Source organism: Falco cherrug, chromosome 4 (genome assembly GCF_023634085.1).
Source record: "Falco cherrug isolate bFalChe1 chromosome 4, bFalChe1.pri, whole genome shotgun sequence".
NCBI lineage: Eukaryota > Metazoa > Chordata > Aves > Falconiformes > Falconidae > Falco > Falco cherrug.
In genome coordinates this window covers 56,663,543-56,684,535 of record NC_073700.1, presented here as the reverse complement: position 1 = coordinate 56,684,535, position 20,993 = coordinate 56,663,543, and the positions used below count along the sequence as shown (strand labels likewise).

Below are 20,993 nucleotides of genomic sequence, written 5' to 3'. Positions count from 1 at the left end.
TATGAAAAGCACTTAAGCACCGTTAGGTTCTCATCTCTATTTAATCCGAAGTAGTAGACAAGTATTTATTTACAAGTGTAATCCAGTAGAGCAGGTTTACTTTGGAGGGACATCTTTTTCATTTTATTCATCCTGGTGGCAGGGTTCTTCTGTAATGTTTTACCCTGGTGTGTGGCTCATGCAGTCCCCAGGGAACTGAGTCCTCAGGCCGTCTCGAGTCTTTCAGCTTCCCCAGCTGGAGGGATCTGAGTCTTCGCAGCCTTCATGGTCATGCAAAAATATTTCAGCTGCAGATATTCCCCCTTTGGTGGGTGTCATGCACCTACCGATGTGAAGGAGTTAGGGCATGCCCAGCCGCAGGCATTTTGGTCCCTTATTCAGCTTTCCTGGCCAAAATGTAGGTGCATCCATGGGGGTTTTTTTGAGCATTCACTTTTTTGGAGATGGTTTCCCCCAGCTGTGGATGTGTGTGCCGGGCTGGGCGTGGAAACACAGCCAAGCCACAGGACATACCCCCTCCTCCAGACCCGAGCAGGTGATTTAAACCTTATTTTTTTTTTTTTTTTTTTAATATGATATCTCAAGGAGGTACATCGTGTCTCTGATCCCACAGAGGAGGCCAAGCGTAGCCCAAGAGCAATTTGGCTAGCTGGGAGGCTGGGAGAAGAGGGCAGCTGCCCAGTAGATGGCAATGGTGCCGTTCACGCAGCAGCGGGCTGAGAGGTATAAAACAAGCTGATGGAAACGTGGGCTAAGCAGCACTGAAAACTCCTCACGGTCATAGCTGTGAAGGAGAAAACTTAGTTCTTTCTGTTAGCTGCTTACCTAAAGTCTCACTTCAGCCAGAGCTCTGGCAAAACAGGAATTTTTGCTCGTTTATGCAGGGAAAACACTGAAGCCAGAATGCTTACGTTTATCCAGCTCATTTAGCATCACCCACTTCCCCCGATGCTGAGGACTCACAGCTCCTCCAGAGGTGATGACCACGGAGGACCCTCACACAGTGCAGAAATCAAACTGCTTTTATTTTGGTGTAAAGCTTGGGCTGATTGGCTGGAGAGGACATTTCCTTACGGTGCAATGAGGATTTCTGTGATGCTGAACAGCATTAAGGACTAACAGTTGATTTTTTGTTTTTTCCCTCATCCCGTATCATTGATAGATTAAAACCCAAATGGGCCATGTGCCAACAAAAGCCAATCCTGCCGTGCCTTTTTACAGGAAAGTCATGCAGATCTCTAGGTCTGAATTAAAACCTCAACACCTGCATGCAGACTTCTGCCCAGTTCTGTGCAAAACACACGTGCATGGGTGGGGAAAGTGCCGGTTACAGTGACAAAGGTCTCAAAGCCAGCAGGGATGCAGAGGCATCACCTGGGATGCTTTTATTGCCTTCGCAGAAGGGGCAGCCTTACCCCCTGCAGTGCCATGCTGCTTGGCCATGCGGTGCAAACCTGTCTTTTTCTTCTATCAGCCAGACCAGCAATGAGAAATGGTATTTTTTCCCAGTGCTCCTGCCTCCAAAGCAGACACAAGCCCTTGGGATGCAGGATCTGCCCCTATGGAAATGCCCCTGCTGCCGCAGAGCCAGCACCCCTGCCCTTGCCTTGTCTCGGAGCTCCTGGGCTGTTTTGGTTGGGTTTTTTGTTGTTGGGGTTTTTTTGATTTTTTTTTCCGTGCTGGAGATAAAGTCCATCCTACCCATCATTTTATAGCTGTTCCTGCCGAGAAAATTCCTCGGGTGTCTCATTCCCGTGTGGTGCCAGGTCTGCAGGAGCCTCGCCTGGCGTCGCAGCCCGTCCCTGTCCCCGCCAGCCCTGGGTCATCGACTGACTCATCCCTTTTCCGGAGGCTGCTCCGCCACCCGGAGAGAAGTGCTTTCTAGTCTGGTGGCTACGCGCACGCTTCAGTGCATGGCGGCACCTAAAAATGAAACGAAAGCAGGCGATGAGTAATCCTGTGCCGCTGGGTGTTACAAGCAAGGCGTACGGGGTGGCGGGGTGGAGGAAAAAATGAAAATGGAAATGGAGGGGACGACGAAGCCCTGAGCGAGGTGGGGAGTGCACAGATGGGTTTAATGGGGGTCAATGAATCCCCGATTCCCGGGGATGGGAAGGAGCACTGCGTGTGTCCCAGCGCTGTGTCACGTCCGTCCCGGTGCGTGTGGCAGGTCGGCTGGCCTCAGCCCTGCCGAGGGCAGGGAGCAAACGCAGGGTGGCACCTGGCTTCATCCCTTTTCAGAGGCAGCCCTGTGCAAGCGGAGGGGCCATGGCTTCCACAGCATCGCCTTGCAGAGGGACAGTCCCCAACCAGCCAGGGAAACTCCTCCAGGGCTTCTGCCTCGCCCTTCAGCGCACACATGAACTCCTCCAGGCACAAAGAAGCTGGGACAAACTGCCCCTTCCCTGTGGAGATGCCGGTTCCAGAGGCTGGTTGATGGGATGCGGCACCTCAGGACTGTTCTGTTCTGTTCTGGGGGGTGGCAGGTCCCCTGGCCACGATGCCCTTTGCAGGGGCACGGTGCAAAGCCACCACCATGAGCCGAAAACCCACCGGTGTGGCAGCTGGAGCCGTATGCTGGAGGCTTTTCCCCTCCCAATCAGAAAACAATGAATGTGAGAGGGAATTATAGGCATAAAGCCCATAAAAGAAAAAAATTAACACAAGTAAACCCATCCTTCTGGGTGGGGAAACTGGGGCCGGGCACCACCATGCGCTGCAGAACCACCACCGACAGGCATTTTTTCAGTATCACTGCTTTTATAGCCCAGCAACTAATTTGTAATGAATAGTTTGTTTAATTAATTGAGCTTTGCTCTGGGGGCAGATGCCAACCTTTAAAAATGGATTCCCGATGGAAAACTAGACAATGGCATTCCTGGGCCAATATCCCTTGCTTTCAGGTCAACGCCAGTGGTTATGATTTACGCCCACGCCGCCAGACGCAAGCCCGTGGGATAGGTGCGCATCTCCCCACCTAGGTTTTGGGGATTTATTCAGCTTTTCCTCTGCACCATGGCCTGGCTCACATCCTCACCCTCTTGTTATTTCCCTGCCGTTGCCAGGACCAAATGTATTTTCCCTGCTTTTCCCCTGGGGTGCAGGATCGTGGTGATGCTTCTTTTTGTCTGCATCCTTCCAGATCCCAAAGGTGCTGAGAAACAGTTTGTAGCCCTTGAGGGAAAGGGGTTTCCGGGGTTTCCCAAGATTTCTCCTAAATGCTTCTTGGTGATGGGGATGCTGCCACAACTGTTGCTTTTTCCATTGTCCCATAGAGATGGGCAGCCACCACCACAAACCTCAGGAGACAACACAGTTGTACCCCAGCTCCATGCGCTGATTTTTAAAATATTTTTTGAGGGGTGGAGGGGATTGTGTGGCACTGGTGGAGCAGGAAGCAACTTGAACAGGACAATTGTCACATGCCACCACAAGTTAATGTGCCAGGCACATTGCCATGGCATGGCTGAGCAGCCAGAGACACCCCGGGAGCCTCAGGAGATGTTCTCCTTGCTGTGCAGGCAAGAGCTTGCATCACATTTTTGCCCTCAAATTAATTAAGCAATTTGCCAAAAAAGGTCCCTTCTAGTCCCAGCTCTGGGAGAAACTGCTCTTTGCCAGCCCAGGCTCTCCCCTGGCCAAAATGTGCTGCATTAGCTTAAAATTTGAAAGCAGGGGCTGGCACTGGGTGACTGTCTGCAAGGACACCCACCTCTGGGTGAATTAAGGGACTCTGGGGCACCCCTCGTGCATCTCCAGCTGCCCCAAGAGCTTCTCCTGTGTGACCTCCCAGGGTTTTGGTAGCATTCCCTGCTACGTTTCAGCGTTGAGGTGCCACTGAGGATGTGATGGACCTGGGGACACCTTGGAGGCTACCTGGGAAGTCTCCCCCTTTGCGTACCCAGCTGCCATGCATGGAGGGCTCCACCAGGAAGGATGAGCTGCCTGGGCTCCATGCCTCCTCCAGGGACCAACTCTACAGCTCATTTTCCACTATGGGACTGGCCTCATGCTGGTGCTCAGCCTCCCAGGCTCCCCCCATGCCTTTCCCCCATGCGAGGGCATGGGGACGCTCTTCCCTGGGCTGTTTTTCAGGGGGTGGGGGTGGGTGAGAAAGAAACAGGGGTCCCCAAGCTCAGGAGAAGCCTCTTGGAGGACACCAGGCTGGGACAAGGGTTGTTCCTGCCCTGGTAGGATGCTCCCATCTTAACACTTGGGGTGAGAACCATTAGCTTCAAAAAGGGGTCAAAAAAAGCCAAAAACAAGCAAAAAAGGGACAATGATGACATACAATGCAGTGTACACACCCATCATCCTAATTTTTGAGCCAGAGTAAAATATCAACAGGGTGAAATCACTGCCATATTCAAACAAAATTATTTTATTGAAAGTGTAATGGAAATTTCTTCATATTGCTTTGATGAAATGAGAGACAGCAGCTGTAGACAAATATGCTTTTTTATAAACAAATGCAAATGGATAAGGTAAAAATAAAGCATTTTTTTAACTTGTACCTTTAAGCAACATAATCACAATATATACACAAAGAAAGCTAAAATAAAGCTATGTTGAAACCAAAGCGTTTCAATCAATACATTAGATAATTACAGATTGTGTCAATAAATACCCAGTTTTTAAACTGTTTAACAGGCAACTTTTTACACAGATACCGAGAAGAAAAAAAAAATAAAAAATATTTACAATTCAGTGCCCGGGGGGGGGGGAGGGGGGGAAGAGAAAAAAATTATTATTTTTTTTTTATTTTTTGGCACTGACACAAATAAAAAGAATAAATTATAGAAAAAAAATCCACAAAGGCAGGAGTCTATCCCCACCATTCATTAAAAAAAAGGTGTGTGTGTATATATATAAAATATATGTATATATTTTATATATATAAATATATATATATATGCAGAGAAACCTAGGAATGTTATAAAATATATTAGTGCCAATAAATACAGAACGGTACCAGACTTTCAATTGTCAGTATTTTTGATGCAGTCTGAAGAATAGAAACTACCACCTAGGAGATAACCAAAGGGGATTTTTCAGTCTAAAGAAACGACGCCGAGAACAAAAAATAGTAATTTTTTTATATATATATATATATCTCTCTCCAGGAAATCCTCCATCTGCCAGTAGTATTCCTACAGTCGCCCTCCTGCCCGGCGGGGAGGTCCCTAGGGGTGATGCTTTGCAGGAGGATGCGGTGGCGAGCACGGGGCGAGCACCTGCCCACGGCCGCAGCGGGTCAGCTCCGCTTCCAAGTTGACCGGCTCAATACCAGAGAATATATACAATTAAATAGTAATAATAATGATTAAAAAACCCCAAAGCAACCCAGTCTTCACCATATTTGTACGCCAGAAGTTTCCTAAATTGCTGGCAGGTTTGCACGAGATGCCTGTCGAATAGCAGGTACCCGAGAGCACCATCCCTGTCATCGGGGGTATAAACAGTTCAGCCAATGGAAAAAGCCTCAAATCCACATTTTGAGGTTTTTCTCCTGTCTGGGTGTCTGTGCACCCCCAGGAGCTGCTCCCAGCACCCCGCTCCCAGGGCAGCAGGGCTGGGATGCCGGAGCTGCCACCTCCCCCCGGTGCCAGTAATGCCAGGAATCACTCCCATCACCAAATCTCACATTTTCCACAGGGGGATTTAAAGCCGGTTTTGGGTTTTTTTTCATATCACTGGCATAGGCACTTAGTGTATCACTGATGTACAGGTTTTAACGTCCAGTTACATCTCGTGGCCAGATAGTGTCATGTTCTCAGACTGATTTAAATAGCGAAAGGCCAAGAGGGCCTCCAATATCCTTCCCAAACACAACGATTTGCCTCATTTCAAAAAACAAAAGCCTTCACATTTTGCAGCTTTGTTTTCAGGCATTGTTTTTTCTTCCCTCTAAAACTGCACTCAAAGGATAAAGAACCCAATAACCTTCACAGCCATTTATTTTACTTGATTTACCTATATTAAAAAAAAATAATACTATAAACAGTCTGAACCACTAGATTTTGGAGCTGTAATACCCTTGATGCCAGGGAGTCCTAAGGAGCACTTCGATGAGGAGCGTGAGCACAGTGTTGCTGTTGTTGGCTTTGCTCTGCCAAAGCCCCCCCAGGGCTGCAAAGGTCCTTCCCGTTACACACCCCCCCCCACCCCACCCCCCCTGCTGCTAACAGTTCCTCTGCATATTCAGGCACCACAACTCATCAGGAAAGATCTCATGGCCAAATCCTTCGGAAATTAAATAAATTATACAATAATTTATGGAAAGGGGTTTGTTTTGTTTTTCAGAGCTAGTTCATATTATTTGTCGAATAGCTAGTTTGGCTTGTTTTGCTCTCCACAGCGGTATTATGGAGATCACCCACCATCACCGTGTCTGCTAGGGGGCTGATGGAAACCAAAGGACGTTGCTCAAACATTTCCCTCGTCCCTCCCCACCCACCCATCTGCATTTGGCTCTTTTAGAAATATAAGTGATGACCGAACAGCCAACATCTTTCAGACTCAGAAAAACCAGGGTCATCTTTAGGATGGGTGCTGCTGAAGACCTTATTGCCCTTCCAGGTCATAGATAAACCACAGTGCTATTCATGTACTACAGGTAGAAAATAAATAAATACAGATATATTATGCAAAAAAAATATGATTGTACACATAATACATCTGAGGTATTACCAATTTAAATAAGGTTTCATGCTAGTTCAAGCTTCGGTGGCTAGTTAAATTCTGGAATTTGCAATAAATAGATGAAAAATGATTATGTATATAGTGTATGGATCTCTTCTGTAAACCTTGTCCGATTTAAACGTAAGATTGTGTTGGGCTAACTCTTACGCAAAACACACATTTTCACAATAAATACAGCTTCAAAAAGTTGTTTTAAAAAGTTCCTGCAACACTGAAACATTTCTAGAAGGGGCTGTGTGTACAACTGGCAACGTCAGCGAGGAGTATTTCTCAACAGGTCTTTTCATACAAAACACAAGGAAATTCATATGCGAAAGTCTTTTTTCCCTCCCTCCCCACCCCACCCCACCATGAAAGTTTAGAAATTTTTGCACAAACAGTGAGAGAACTGATTGTAGCTGCAGTATGTCAAAATGTCCACGTTCTATAAAGACCAAAAATAGTTTGTTTGCTTAGAAAGTATTTTTTTTTTGTATTTTCCTCCTTATTTTTAAGTAGCGCATCATCCTTTTGGTGAAAGTTTGCCCGTCCAATTGTTCTTCAGTCTTCCTTTTGGCACCAGTCCTTGCTGCCTGAGCCACATGGCATTTCACACTTTCACTGTCTCCATCAGCGATGACTTGATGGCATCCTCCAAAAGTTGATTGTCTGTGAAAGGGGCTGGGGTTTCGGGGACGGATTCGGACAAACCGATGAGGGACTCCAAGAAACAGGAGCCCTGATCTGCGGCTTGTGGGAAGCCAGGGAAATTAGGCAACTGAAACTGTAATGCTGAGAAGTTATCGAGGTTCTCGTACTCCTTTAAGGAGTTGTAAAGGGGTCCCAAGTTATAGTCTGAGAAGGACTGGAAGAAATCCAACGAGTCAGAGGAAAGGCTGAGGTCGACGTAGCTCTTGGAGCAGGGCTCGGCCGGCGATGAGGCGCAGCAGGACAGCCCATCGCACCGCGCATGGGCAGCATCCTCCAGCAAACCCCCACCATCCTGGTTGGCATTCTCATCCAGGCACTCAGAGAGGTGGGACAAGTGGCCAGGGACAGGCTTGGCCTCACCACTGTGGTCCTCGATGAAGAAGTCGGTGGAGTGGAAGCAGCTCAGGTCATCCTGGCCACGGCCACCATCTTCCTCGGCATCTGAGTCGTTGAAGTGGAGGATGCGTGCCAAGCCATCGTCATCCACATCCGATTGGGATTTGTCAGAGGGGAGACTCTCGTAGGGCTCCTCCAGGTCCTCACTGGGGTGGGAGGAGATGGAGGAGTCTGTCATGTCACTGCTGCAGCTGTTCTCCCCCAGGGCCTCCAGGTCAGGGCTGAACTGGAAAGCAGGTGCCAGCGGCACCGCACGCTCCTCCAAGGAGCCTTTCCCTGCCGCGCATCCCAACGATGGGAGCCGCTCCCGAAAAGGGGGCTCAGCCTCCACCACCTTCTCACTGCTCTGCTGCTGCTTCTCCAGCTCCAGCTTCATGATGGTGTGGATGAAGTGGGTCTGCACGCGGGCCTGATTGAACTCGATCCTGCCCTCGGTGTTGCCACAGCCATCCTTGGTGCAGCCGCAGGGGAAGGAGGTGTGATCCATCTGGCATGGGGAGAAGCAGAGGCGGAGGGTTAGGACCGAACCTGGTGGCACAAAATTGAAACCTCCCGCGACTCACCTGCCCTGAGAAACCAATTAACAACTGAAGGGTTTAAAAGCAGACTAAAAAACCCACAAAGATAGACACCCTGCTCTTTTGAAGGGTTGCCATAAAAAAGTTGGATTTCAGTGCAACTGAAGAAAGTTAAAAGGTTCCAAAAAAACCCAAAATAGAGCGCTCCAAAAGGAGGCATAAGGGGGAAAACATGAGGTTTTGTATATTGCATCATGATATTTAATACCAGATCCATATCGGGAGCTTCTGCCCCTTGTTGAGATAAGGACAAACTGCTGAACAGGCACCTTTATGTCCCTGTGAGCAGCAGCCACTAGAGGGGGGCTGTGACACGCACAAGGAGCGCCCATCCTGCACCCCTCTGCCTGTGCACACCCACCCTACACCACCCCCAGCCTGCAGCCACGGCATGGAGGGAGGGAGCAGCACCCAGAGTAGGCAATACGGCTCTCCAAACGCAGCTGCGCAGGCACCCATAAAAAATAAAATGAAAAATATAATAAGCTAATTGAATATAAATTATCCCACTTTGCAGGTGGTTTGCACAGCTAGCTGTGGGCTGAGGCTCAGCTGACGCTCCCACGTTTGCCTGAGCGCGCTGGGAGTTGTGACACCCACCAAGGGAAAATAAAATTAAAAATAAAACCAGGGGGAGGAGGAGAAATCGCAGCCTTGTGTAAGGAGCAAGAAGCTTTCATTTGTGAAGACATTCCCACGTGGCCCATCTCCAACAGGAGACCAAGCAGGTGTGGGTCTCGTGGGATGAGCGGTGCGGGTGCATTCACGCCCCAGGCTCAGGCACTCCCCCACGGCTTCAGCACTGCGTGGGGACGGCTGCCTGTGTGATTTGGGACACGAACACTTTCGAGCAGCGTCTGCCTCACAGCCTGGGGGAGCATCTCCAAGAGCTTTTCTTGCCTGCTGCGCTCCGAGCACAGGTGGGAACAGATGCATTTTACAGGCTGCCCTAATTCTGTCCTGCTTGCTCAGAACCCCCCTCCTTTAACACATACATCAGCTGGAGCTGTGGCTTTTCCCCTGTGGCCAGAAGCGAGGGCAGTACCTGACATTTAATGCCTGCCAAGCTGCAGCTGCAGGTCTCTGGGTCGCAGACCTCCCGGCAGTCGCAGCCGCAGTCCTCCCGGGACAGGCGGATGTTGTGCAGCTCCCGCTTCTCCTCCTTGTCGATCTTCTTCACCCCCACAGCTTTCAGCAGCGCACGTCTCTTCTTGGCGGGATAGGGCTGGAGGAAGAAGCCATCCTCCAGGTCCACGTTGCTGACATCAATGTCGTCGTCGGAGATGTCTTCGATGGTGAGCTGGTTGGCCTCTTCTGACTCCTTTGTGCCGTTCATGGTGAGCTAAGGGCAATGAATGGGCAAAGCATTAGGGACCCGTTTGGGACATGGAGCCATCAGCACCTCCGGGTCAGAAGAAACATGAAAGGAAAGATCTGTCCCCCGTGATGGGCAATCCCAGGACCAACATCTGTGTCAGAGCCCCCAAAGCCCTCACAGACACCTGACACGTGGAGTTCAGTGTCTTTTCCATCAATTTTCAAAGGTGGAAAACTGAGCTGAAAAATCCCACACTGCAGCCTGTGTTTCTTGGAGGCCCAAGCAGGGTTAAGGACCGATGCCCCCAGGCCTCAGAGAGGCTCCTATAAAAACTGGCCATTAACTAATGACATCTACCAGCTCCTCGTCAACCCAACCCCACGCTCCTACTCACTTTCCACTTCAATGCTTCCAACTTCTCTTCTTTTAATTTCTCTTCGAGCTTCTCTCGACGAACGTTTTCCTGCTCCTTTGAAAACTCCGCTAGCGTGAACTGCCGGGAGGAGCTGTGTTTGCTCACCATCCCCAGGGTACAGCCCCCACGACTAGGCACGCTTGTGAACCCCTGGCAGCGTGGGAAGTAAAACACAGTGACCCGGTCAAACTCTACATTGTTCTTCTTTAGTCGCTTGGATTTCTTCAGGATAGATGTGGCTAGAAATGGGGAAAAAAAAAAAAAAAAGCACAGTCAGTACTGCCACCCTGCAGACAGGATAGAAATATGACAAACAGGCTGTAAATACTACAAACAGGCAGGACTTGCAATTACTCTCTCAACAGGGACATGACGGGATAAGGTTGCAACATTGCTCGATGGTTCCTGGTGTTTTAGGATCTAACACTTCAAAGGTGGGATGAGAACGGAGTGGAAAGTAAGCCAAGTCCCAATGCATCGGAGTCACCGACCAGATTCACCCTAAGAAACGGTTGCTGCTTCTCCTTCCCGCTTGACTTCCTCCAGGAAACATACATTTGCTTATTCTTCAAGTGCAGCAGAGCATAGCGAACAAGCAACAAACCATCCTACATGCCTGTCTTGCTGTAAACCCAAGCACCCTGCCCCACATTCAGGAGCTCATGGTCTGCTCCCGGGATGCCGGAGTGCCAACACTCCAGCGCTGTGTGGCTCCAGCTTTTGTGGCAGGGCAGATAATAGCCAAAACAGCTGTTTTTCTGGTACTTCCCTTCACCATCCACCGGGAGCAACTATGAATCTATAGTTTATTCTCAAGAGGCTCATTTGAGAGCAGCTGCAAAGATGTTAAATCTTTATGCAGGTGATCCCAGGGTAAACATGGCAATACATGACGACTCTGGTTTATCTTAAAACTGCTGAAACATGCTACACACCATTTAAAGCGAAGCCTCTCCAGAGATACCTGGTTCTGCACATTTGCACGTGCAAACGTAGCAGATGGAGGTGGACTAATTAGCCAGGGCAATTTCAGAGTCAGTGAGTTTCCACGAACGTAGCTACCCATGGAAAACAAAGCAAAATGCAGTGGCAGTGGGTTGCAGAGCTGCCTTTTCTGCTGCATGAGCATGTCAGGAATGGGAGTGGGCTATGCACAAATTCAGTGGTAGGGTTTTTTGGTCCCATTCTCTGCTGGTGCATGGATGTCTCCGTTGCCACCATGGGGAATATGGAAAAAAATAACCCAGAAAGGATGGGTGACTGCAGAGCTGGGATCCGAACCCCGCTCTTCATGGCAGAGCCACAGGCAGCCCTGCTCCTGGGAAGCCAAGTGAAAGGACTGCTGAAAACCTGAGGGTCTCGGCTGGTCTGGCTGGCCCCGAAGGCTGGGAAAGTGCAAGACTGGGCAGTTAGCTGCACCCACATTTCACAAGTCTCGCTTGCCAAAATATAGCATTTTGGTTTCATATGAAAGCAAAAAAAAAAACCAACAATGCTCACCCAGCTGTGTCAGCAGCTTCTGCTAAATAGCTGGGGGTTTCACACTGGGATCTGCAGTGGCTTTGATGATATCTTAGCACTGCGCGTTGCATTTTCATAATAACCTTGACTCAATCTTCTAAAACATTAGCTCTTTATCAAAAGACAAGTTAACCACCACGATCATCTATCGGCTGAGCTGCTGCACTTTGGCATTTGCTTCTCTCTCCCCGCACCCCTCCTCCAAAATTGTTTTCCCATTCCTGACCCTTTTCCAATTGAGCCAGAGAATACAAAAAGTTCATTGTTTTGTCACAAAACCTGGGAAGACAAGCCAGAATGAGACTCTTTATTATTACAAGACTTCTAAAGCCTTTTCAGACCACTGCATGTTTGTGTATGTCTGCTAAGTGGACCTTAACTGCTATATACAGTGGGTGTTCAGTATAATTTACTAGGTCGGGCTATTTCTCCTCCGTGAAGATGTTCCCCTATTGTATTTTTTATTTTTCCCTTCACATGGCAGATAAAGGATTTTACAACCTTGCCTTCTGTGCATTTTCCTAAAAGCTCTCAAAACTGATATTGCTGGGAAAACAAAATAGCGTTTATCTGCACTAGCAGCGAAGGCAATGTCAAACATGTCATGTTCTTTGGCAAAGTACCAAACTTACGTAGGAAACAAGTTCCGAAATGGTAATTACGCTACTGGTTAATCATTTTTAAAAAACAGTGTTATGGGTCTTTGCTGTCTGTTTAATTTTTGCCTAAGGAATAGCCTGACAGGGGACTGAGGGATCGTCCTACAGTACTGGCTTGGTGGCACCTGCATGCCTCTGCACACCCAGGTCCCTGACTTTCTATTCCTGACAATTTGGACTTCAAAAACATTAAAAAGGAATGATAAATGCTGGGAGGAAGGGCTGAGGAAGACAACCCTGAGGATGCTGGCTGATTACAAAACCAAGATTAATTGGTGTAATGACAGGGAGCTGGCGTTATGGCTGCTTCCACCCGTAAAGTTGTGCCCCAAGGAGGTCTCTGCATGGTGATGACCCACCACCACACTACAAAGAAACCCGTGCAGCGGCACGTCTGACCCCAGGAAAGGGGCTGCCGGAGATACTCACGGGTAAAGCTGGGCGTTAAGGCAGAGCTGGGCTTGGGCTCTCCGCGGGAGCTCTCCTCATCTGTCTCCCAGCCCGATGATGCCGAGGAGGAGAGGGGGGAGCAGGAGGAGGAGGAGCAGTAGGTACTGTCATCCCCCAGCTCTTCATACTTCCTTTTCAATACTCCACTCATGGTGACGCCGTATTTTTCATATAACTGGAAAACAAAGGAGGAAAGCAAAATAAAGCGAGGGAAATCCTGGGTATTTCGGGTGATGAGTAGGGTGGCTTTAACCCCAGCAACGTTTCTCCACCAGGTCCGCCTGGCTGCACAGGTGCAGTTCCCAGAAAGTGCTCCCCCAAAAACCCTACATCTTTCCACCTTCACTGTGCACACCTGCTGAATTTCTCTCCCATTTTACCACGCTGCAGAAGAACCGACTATCCCAGGCAACAAACTGTCCGGAAACCAATTCAATCAACACAAATGTTATCAAACAATAAGTATTACATTTTGCTTACTAATTCTTTTACGTTAACTCCTTACCCAGATCGCTTTCTATGCAGTTACAGCTTTAACGTTTCGCTAATTACAAAAATAAGCCAGTTTGCAAAGAACAATCTGTTGGCATGATTTACTTGCTACAGCCCCCTGGGGAAACAGACTTATTAAATGAAGCACTGAAATACAAATATATCAACTGTGAAGAACAGCCCTTCTCCTCACGGTGCCTTTCATAGTCAGTCCCCCATTCAATAAGCTATTCTTGTTTAGGCTGGGTTATGTATCAAGCATAGTAGCAATTAAAAACAACGCAGCTAATTAAAAACAAAGAAGCTCTGTACTTGCCTAGATTCCTAAATTTCCTGCATGCTTTTCCCCTGCTCATCTTAAAGAAAAAAGAAAAATTACTTTGTTGCATCTTTTTTAACCTTTGCTTTTACAAAGTTTGTGTGGGTTTTGTCTCCTGAAATAGCACAAAAGCTGCACGCTTTGCCAACAATAGGCTAAGGGGTGTCAGAGCCCACCTAACCTGGGATGCTCTTGCACAGAGGTGGGACTGTGTCCCTTTTTAGATGCTGGCAACACCACACCACGTACCCTTGGCTGCTGCAGAAGTAACTGCCAGTTTATTTTGCAGCCAGTGAGCCATACCCAAAGCTGAGCACCAGGCTGCTGCTGGAGAAGTGACTTGCTTTGACCCCATCCCACCGGGTTGCATGGCACAAGCGCGGGGATGCAGCCCCAGCCCAGAAACTCCCTCTAGCAAGGAGGGGAGAGCCTCAGCAATGTGGGATGCTACCCGTGCTTCAGTAAACCCAGAGGTAATACACAAAATCTAAAGCATCCCTAGAATTCGAGTGACACTGGGACAGACATATACAGCCTCAGGACGGTGACAGATATGGGGGTGACAGATACAGGGTGCAGATACGGGGGTGACAGACAGCTGGTCCCCATCCCCTCCCACCAGCTGAAACTCCTCCACCGGCCACATTTGTTCTTTGTAACGGTAACACTTTCTCGCCTTCTTTTGCATGTCTGAAGTTAATTTAAGTCTCTGAGAAAGAAAAATATAAACCATAACACTAAACCCGCCCTCCTGACAGCTCTGAGCAGGCAGCACAGAAACCACACCACCTTCAAACCTTCCTAACGTTGAGGTTTTCAGTATCTCGACTGCTGCACAGTCACACATGGTAGGACAGGAGCACACGCCGTGCCTTCAAAGCCCTGCGCCAGCCCTCGCTAATTATGTTTACCAGCAGCTTCCCCGGAGACAATAGTCCCCTAAAAAGTAACAAAAAAAAATCCCTGGATGAAGCAGTTCCTCGGCCTGAAGTTAATCATTCACTGCAACGTGTGCCTGTGGGGCCAGTGGATCCCCCACAGCCCCCTGAACCCAGGGAGAGGTGATCCCCTCCATCCCTCCTCCTCCTCAGCAAACCCAGAGCTGCAGGTGGTTCTGCCACAGAGAAGCTGTTGTTTTTTTGGCCTTAATCCAAAAAGAGATGGGGAGAAGGTAGATCTGGCCACGCTCCAGCCCCAGCAGCACATGTCCTACCTGACACCTGGATTAACCCCTTTCCTGCCTGTGCTCCAGCAAAGCAGAGCTCGCAGGCAGCCACAATGCCCCAACAACCTACATGGCTGCATTTACAAACCTTTTCTTTTTCTTTTTTTTTTTTTTTTTTTGTGTGTGCCTTCTGCTCCGTTTCATATGTGCTTTAAGAAACAACTAGGAGTAAATAAACCCTACAAATCCATGGCAGGGGTCCGAATCAAAGCCTGGGCTGCAGCCAGAAGTTTGCTCATCCCAGTTGATCCCATCATCCACCCAGAGCAGCCAGAAACTGCAAAAAAATCCTGCACATGTCTTGAAAGAGCATCAGTTCTCACCACAAAGCAACTGGTCGCTGCTCCAAGGGATACCTCCGACACTGCTGGTGAAGGATGCTACTGACTAGCCAAGGGAGGGAGACACTAGCTCCCCAAAAAAGCCCGCAGGACACAGTGAACACCCTCTTAGAAGTGATGTTGACCACATCCAAACCTCACAGGGGACCTCAGAGGGTGGTGGAACAGTAAGATCACACCACTGAAATAGGCGTCCCAGTTCCAGACCAAAACAACCAAACCCCACATGGCATTCAGTTCTCCCAGGACTGACCTGGTCTGCAGGACTCCCAGAGAAGCGAGAAGGTGGATATCACTGTGCTGCAGAGTGATGCAGCCCTGATGCTCAGGTCACCTGCAAACCCAACAACGCCCAGTATGAGCCGTGCTGCCTCCCCCCAAACCACACAGCAAGAAAAATCGAAGCGTTTTCCTCACGCACACTAACCAAATGAACATAAACACCAAGCCAGAGCCAAGGCAAGCTGTGCATAAAATGGTGCAATTTTATTTATTTATTTATTTTAATACTATCATCGCTCATTAGCCACGCCTGGCAGAAGGATGAAAGGAGGTGTGTGCATCTCCCATCTATGAGAATAAGCCAAATACACAGGGGAAAAAAAACCCAACAACCACCGCTGGCATGCCGTCTTATTCAAAACACCTATTGTTTTGTTAATGCAAAGTAGGTGTCGTGCAAACATGATTCTCAATTAATGGGAAAAAGCTGGTGAACCTGTTGCCCATTAGCCAAAACACATTAATTTCCCCCAATAACGCTTTTCCCCTCTTTGCTGATTTACGTTTTCCAGGTCAAGTATTCAAATCCTTCTCCGGAGCTACATGCAATGTAGCAGGGCTGCACCCATCGGTGTCTTACTTGTTATCCACCCCCAGAAAATCCTCCAGACAGGGTTTTCGCTGTCAAGGCAAAGGCGATCCTCTCCTCCCCTTCTTGCCCTGGCACTTGGAAGCAGAATTATGCCAACAATTTGGACACTGCCTTGAAAGCCCTGTCACTGAAACCGCTGTCCACTCAGCCAAAAAAACCCAGAGGCCAATTCTGACACAGCCAGGATATTTGAATTGCTGTAATTCCACAAGTAATCTTCAATCCACACTGATGTCTTACAAAGAAATCACAAAAATGTGCACAGCGGCATGGAAAAAAAATAAATATACATATATATGCTTGCCATTGTAAATCTCTACAGGCACCACCAAGCGCAGGATTTTACCACCTTCTCTCTCTCTCTTTTTTTTTTTTTTTTTTACATAACCTGAAATAAAATAATCCTATCTTCCTTTTAGTTGCCAAAAAAGACATTCTGTTCTTGGCTAAGACTTCTTACTCATCTATTTTACTGAAAACAGCTTTTGGAACAAGTACATAATGCAATGGATCAAACCCGCAGGAATTCCTCTCTGGCACCAGAACTCCCACTATCCTGGGAATACTTTCTAACAAATATTTAGCCCAGATGTGCATTCCTTTCTTTTTCTCTCCCTCCTCTTTTTTTTTTTTTTTCTTTTTTTTTCTAAAGCATTAAAGTTTGGGTGGGGGGAGTAGGGGGGAGGTGGCTGTCTAGTTGGGGGGAAGGGAATTGAATCTGCAAAGTCCCATTTCTGGTGCTCGGCAAGTTGCAGGGTAAAGCCCTAATACACTGGAATGTGAGGAATTAATGTTTTAACTATCCTCCTCTTGGACGACGTCTCAACAGTAAATATTTCGAGTAATTTAGATTTAAGAAGGTTTGGCATTTGTTTAGCCAAGCGCAGAGGAAGGCAACTACAACCCCTACCAGTGTCCAGTTAGTCTATTTATAAGAGACTGCACAAAGAGGCATCATGGCTTTGTGCAGAAGTACGTGGAGAAGATGTTTCAGTGTTTTATTTTGGGGCTGTATATGGGCTTTGCACCAGGCAGGTGAATGCAGCACTGCGAGCAAGGCAAAGGAAACTTCTCCCAGCAAGTCCAGCAGCTGCATTTGCTCATGCCACAACTCTCACAGTATTGCAGGAGAACACCTATGAGCAAGCATATTTTGTATTTGGGGTTTCTGTCAGAGGAGTATCTTAAGGAATGGAAGGATCCCAAATCTGTGCATGAGCTATTGAAAGCAAACTTTCTTCTGCAAAGCAATTTGGGTAACAACAATCAAAAAAACCCCAACACCTAAAAACCCCCAAACCTCAGTGCAATGCACTAAAAGTATTTATTTTCCAGGGACTTTTTGAGCTGGTTTGCCAACTCTACAATTACAGCCATCTGCTTTCAGCCTGGGAAGCCAAGGTGGATTCTTCTCGGCACACCGGGACGAGGGCTCGGGCGCTGGGAGCGAGTTAACAACTCTGCTGAGCAATGAGTCAGAGCGGTTCCCGTTCCCTCCCCCAGAGCTGCATCGGCTGTGCAGGTCTAGCAGGAGTAAATATTAGTTTAAAAAACACCACCACATATTTGCGCCAGGTACCGCTCCAAACATGACTTCTGGAGCGAGCCTGGGGGAGTTTTTGGGGTCGATGTTTATTTGCACGTTGCTGTTTATTGCAGGTCAGGCGACGCTGGTGCGAGTATCACCAAATACTGGTGGGGAGCTGGGCTTCCCGTTCGGCTACCCTAGATATTTGGTGTCTAACAGCAGCAGTGATGCCAGCAACACCTCTGGGTTACTTAATCATCATGCTATCAACTCTGATTCACTGCTTGTTCATTTAACTATCTTAATTCTTTGCATATTTACTTAACTGCGCCGCTGTGACAGCTTCCACGATGATACCACTTCCCAATTTGGGGGCTGATGGGAGCTAAGGTAAGCAGGATCATCCCATCGGGACCCTCCAGGGGACAGTCCCGCGCGTGTTCCCAGCCACGCAAGCTGTGCTTTCCAGTTCAGACCAGATTATTTTCACCCAGCTGGGTCTAAGGTTTCATAACCTTGCTCCGGTTAAAAATAGCCTCTGCCTACTATGCAACAGCAAAACCCGAAGTACCCCGTGCCGTGGAGCAGGAGCATGAATCAGTTCGTAGCACCATGAGTTTATTCTCCTGCCAGAGACTGAACAGGCAAAACACCTTCCCTGGGAACAGCATCAGAAGCACTTACTCAGTCTACTAATTTTCACAAGGCTACAAAGAAAAAGGCTTTTCAGATTTTTCTATTCAGCTCTTATTTCTGGCTGACAGCTTGAAAGGTAAATAAGAAACATTAGCAAATACATTAAAGGTTATCTGACACAGCCCGAATGAAACAAGGTTCAAATGTACTCGGCGCAGATTGTGCTGTAATAAATATGAAAACAGCGAAGTGTGCTTTGTCTAGGAAAATCCTCTATTTGATTACACCTCATGAATAATTCACACCAGGTTTCCATATTTGTCCTCCTGTAGGTACACACTGTGCATTACCTTGCCTGCTATATATACGCACGCATTTCCCGCACTGAATTATTAAAGGGCTCGCCAGGAGCTGCGGAGTCTTTCCGCGGTGGAGCACAAATGCACCATCCCGAAAAATAAACCCCATCACCTCGACGGGCCTCAACTGCGAACTGCTCAGCGGAGAAAAAAAAAAAAAATTCTGGATATGGGGGTGGGGTGGGTGGGGGTGGAAATACTAATTTCTGATTTCTGAGTTCCCTGTAACGAATGACAAGACTCTGAGGTTCGTAAATGGCCGTGGGTTTTTTTTCTCTCCATCCCACCGAGGCGCTGTCATTCCAGCCGGCAGCGAGGCAGGGCTGCTTTAGGAAAGGGCTGTCCCTGCGTGTCAGCCTCTTCCCACAGCGACATTATGTAACTCGGAGGTGACAGACACTTCGGAGGATGCCGGGGGGGGGAGGGGGGGGAAGCAAAAAAAAAAAAACCAACACCCCTCACCCCCCGAGGAAACTTAGTAGTTTTGCGGGTTTTTCCCTTTTTTTTTATTTCTTTGCCCAGGTGCGCCGCCGAAGCGGCGATATTTTGTTTCGGGAGGCGGGGGGCCCCGCTGCCCGCCGGCCGGCCGGTCCATCCGTGCGCCGGTCGGTAGGTGTTGCTGTAGCGACGGGAAAGCATCCCCAGCCGGGCAGATTTGGGGAAGAGCGAGCGGGCAAGGCTCCCCCCCGCCCCGCCTTTCTTTCAACCTAAGAAAATTGGAACCGCAGCCGTAAAGATGGAGCAGAGCCTTAACTGACAGGGGGGCAGCTCGGCGCTACTCCATAGGTGCTCCTGCGTACGGTCAGCACGGCGCTGCCGGCCGATGGGGAAGCGCGGCGGGCCGGGAGCGCAGGACAGCCCCCCCCCCCCTCCGCCCCGGGACGCGGTGCCGCTGCCCCCCGCCCCGCCGGGCTCCCCTCGCCCCGGGGCGGCAGCGGCACGGCCAGACGGCGCCGCCGCGTCGCGCCTGCCCGGCTCCGGACGGCGGGGAAGCCAGACGGACCCCTCACGGCGGGGCAGCGCCGCGGGCTGGCACCCCGGCCCCCCGACAGCCCAGCGCCGCGCCGGACACTGCACCGGGACCCCGCGCCAGCGCCAAGCCGGCTCAGCACCGCCGCCCCGACGGCCGCGCACCCCGCCTCCCCGCCCCGAGCCGCAGCACCGGACGGCGGAGCCCACCGCCTCTCCCGCGGCGGACCCCCGCCGCCGCTTCCCCCAGCCCCATCCCGGCGCCGGCTGCCCGCGGCGGGCCCCTACCTGAGGCGGGTCTCGGCGCGACGGCTCCGGCTGCAGCGGCGGTGCCTGGCGCGGCGCCTCCCGCTCTGCCGCTGCCGGGGCCGGGGCTGCGCCGCGCCGCGCCGCGCTGCCCTTTTTCGTCAGTGGAAAACTCCGGGCTCTGACGCAGGCGGTGACAGGCGCGGGGCCGGCGCGCGCCCGGCCCGCCCGGCTTCCTGCCCCCCCGGGGCGGGGCGCTGAGTCAGGGCCGCGGGACTTCCCGCCCACGGCCCCGCCCCTTCCCCGCCCAGGCCCCGCCCACGGCCCCGCGGGGCACCCCGAGAGGGGTTGGGGGGGGGCCCAGCGGGCTGGGGGCATCAAAATGGATGTGGGTCCCGCGGCGCGGGGCAGGGGGAGTGTGGCCCACAAAGGGTTGGGGACCCACAGGGCAAGGCATGGACCCCAACATAGATTTTGGCTCCCCAGGGGGTTGAGGGGGTCTCCAGGAGATTGGGGACCCCCCAAGCAAAGGGACCCTGAAAGAGGTTTGGGTGCTTCAAGGCATTCAGAGCCCGCACAGGCACAGCTCAGACCCCAAAATGGACTTTGGCCCCCCAGGGGCTCCGCAGGGGGTTGGGGACCCCCCCAAGCAAATCAACCCCAAAAGAGGTTTGGGTGCTTTAAGGGGTTCAGAGCCTCCAAAGGGTTCAGAGTCTCGAAAAGACTGGGGACCCACAGGCAAGGTGAAGATCCCAAAATAGATTTTGGCTCCCCAGGGGGTTGGGGGGTCTCCAGGGCATTGGAGACCCCCCCAGGCAAATGGATCCCAAAAGGGGTTTGGGTGCTTCAAGGGGTTCAGACCCCCAAGGAGTCCGGAGCCTCCAATAGGCTGGGGACCCACAGGCAAGGCATGGACCCCAAAATGGATCTTGGCCCCCCAGGGGGTTGGGGGCTCCCCAGGGAGTTGGGGATCCTGCAAGCAAATGGACCCTGAAAGATGTTTGGGTGCTTCAAGGGGCTCAGAGCCCTCAAAGGGTTGGGGGCCCACAGGCACAGCTGGGACCCCGAAACAGATTTGGCTACCACAGGGCGCTGGGGCCCCACAAGGCCTTGGACACCCACAACCAAACTTGGACCCTGAAAGTGATTTTTATCCCACAAAGTTTTGGTCCCTGCCTGAGGTTTGGGACCCACCAGTACAGCCTGGACCCCAAAATGCATTTGAGGCACAGGGGATTTGTGTCCCACAAGGAGTTGGGGACCCACAAGCACAGC

The 20,993-nt window shown here is 50.2% G+C and overlaps 1 protein-coding gene across 1 annotated transcript; it reads right to left on the bottom strand.

The window, feature by feature from the left end:
• Window positions 1-4,360: 4,360 nt before the first annotated feature.
• CSRNP1 (cysteine and serine rich nuclear protein 1) lies at window positions 4,361-19,918 on the bottom strand. The gene is made up of 5 exons (XM_055709387.1): window positions 19,761-19,918; window positions 12,709-12,904; window positions 10,079-10,338; window positions 9,412-9,708; window positions 4,361-8,275 (listed from the first exon to the last, which is right to left on the bottom strand). The coding sequence occupies exons 2-5, from the start codon at window positions 12,878-12,880 to the stop codon at window positions 7,292-7,294; spliced, it is 1,713 nt and encodes a 570-aa protein (XP_055565362.1). The 5' UTR covers window positions 12,881-12,904; window positions 19,761-19,918; the 3' UTR covers window positions 4,361-7,291.
• Between the last annotated feature and the right edge of the window lie 1,075 nt (window positions 19,919-20,993).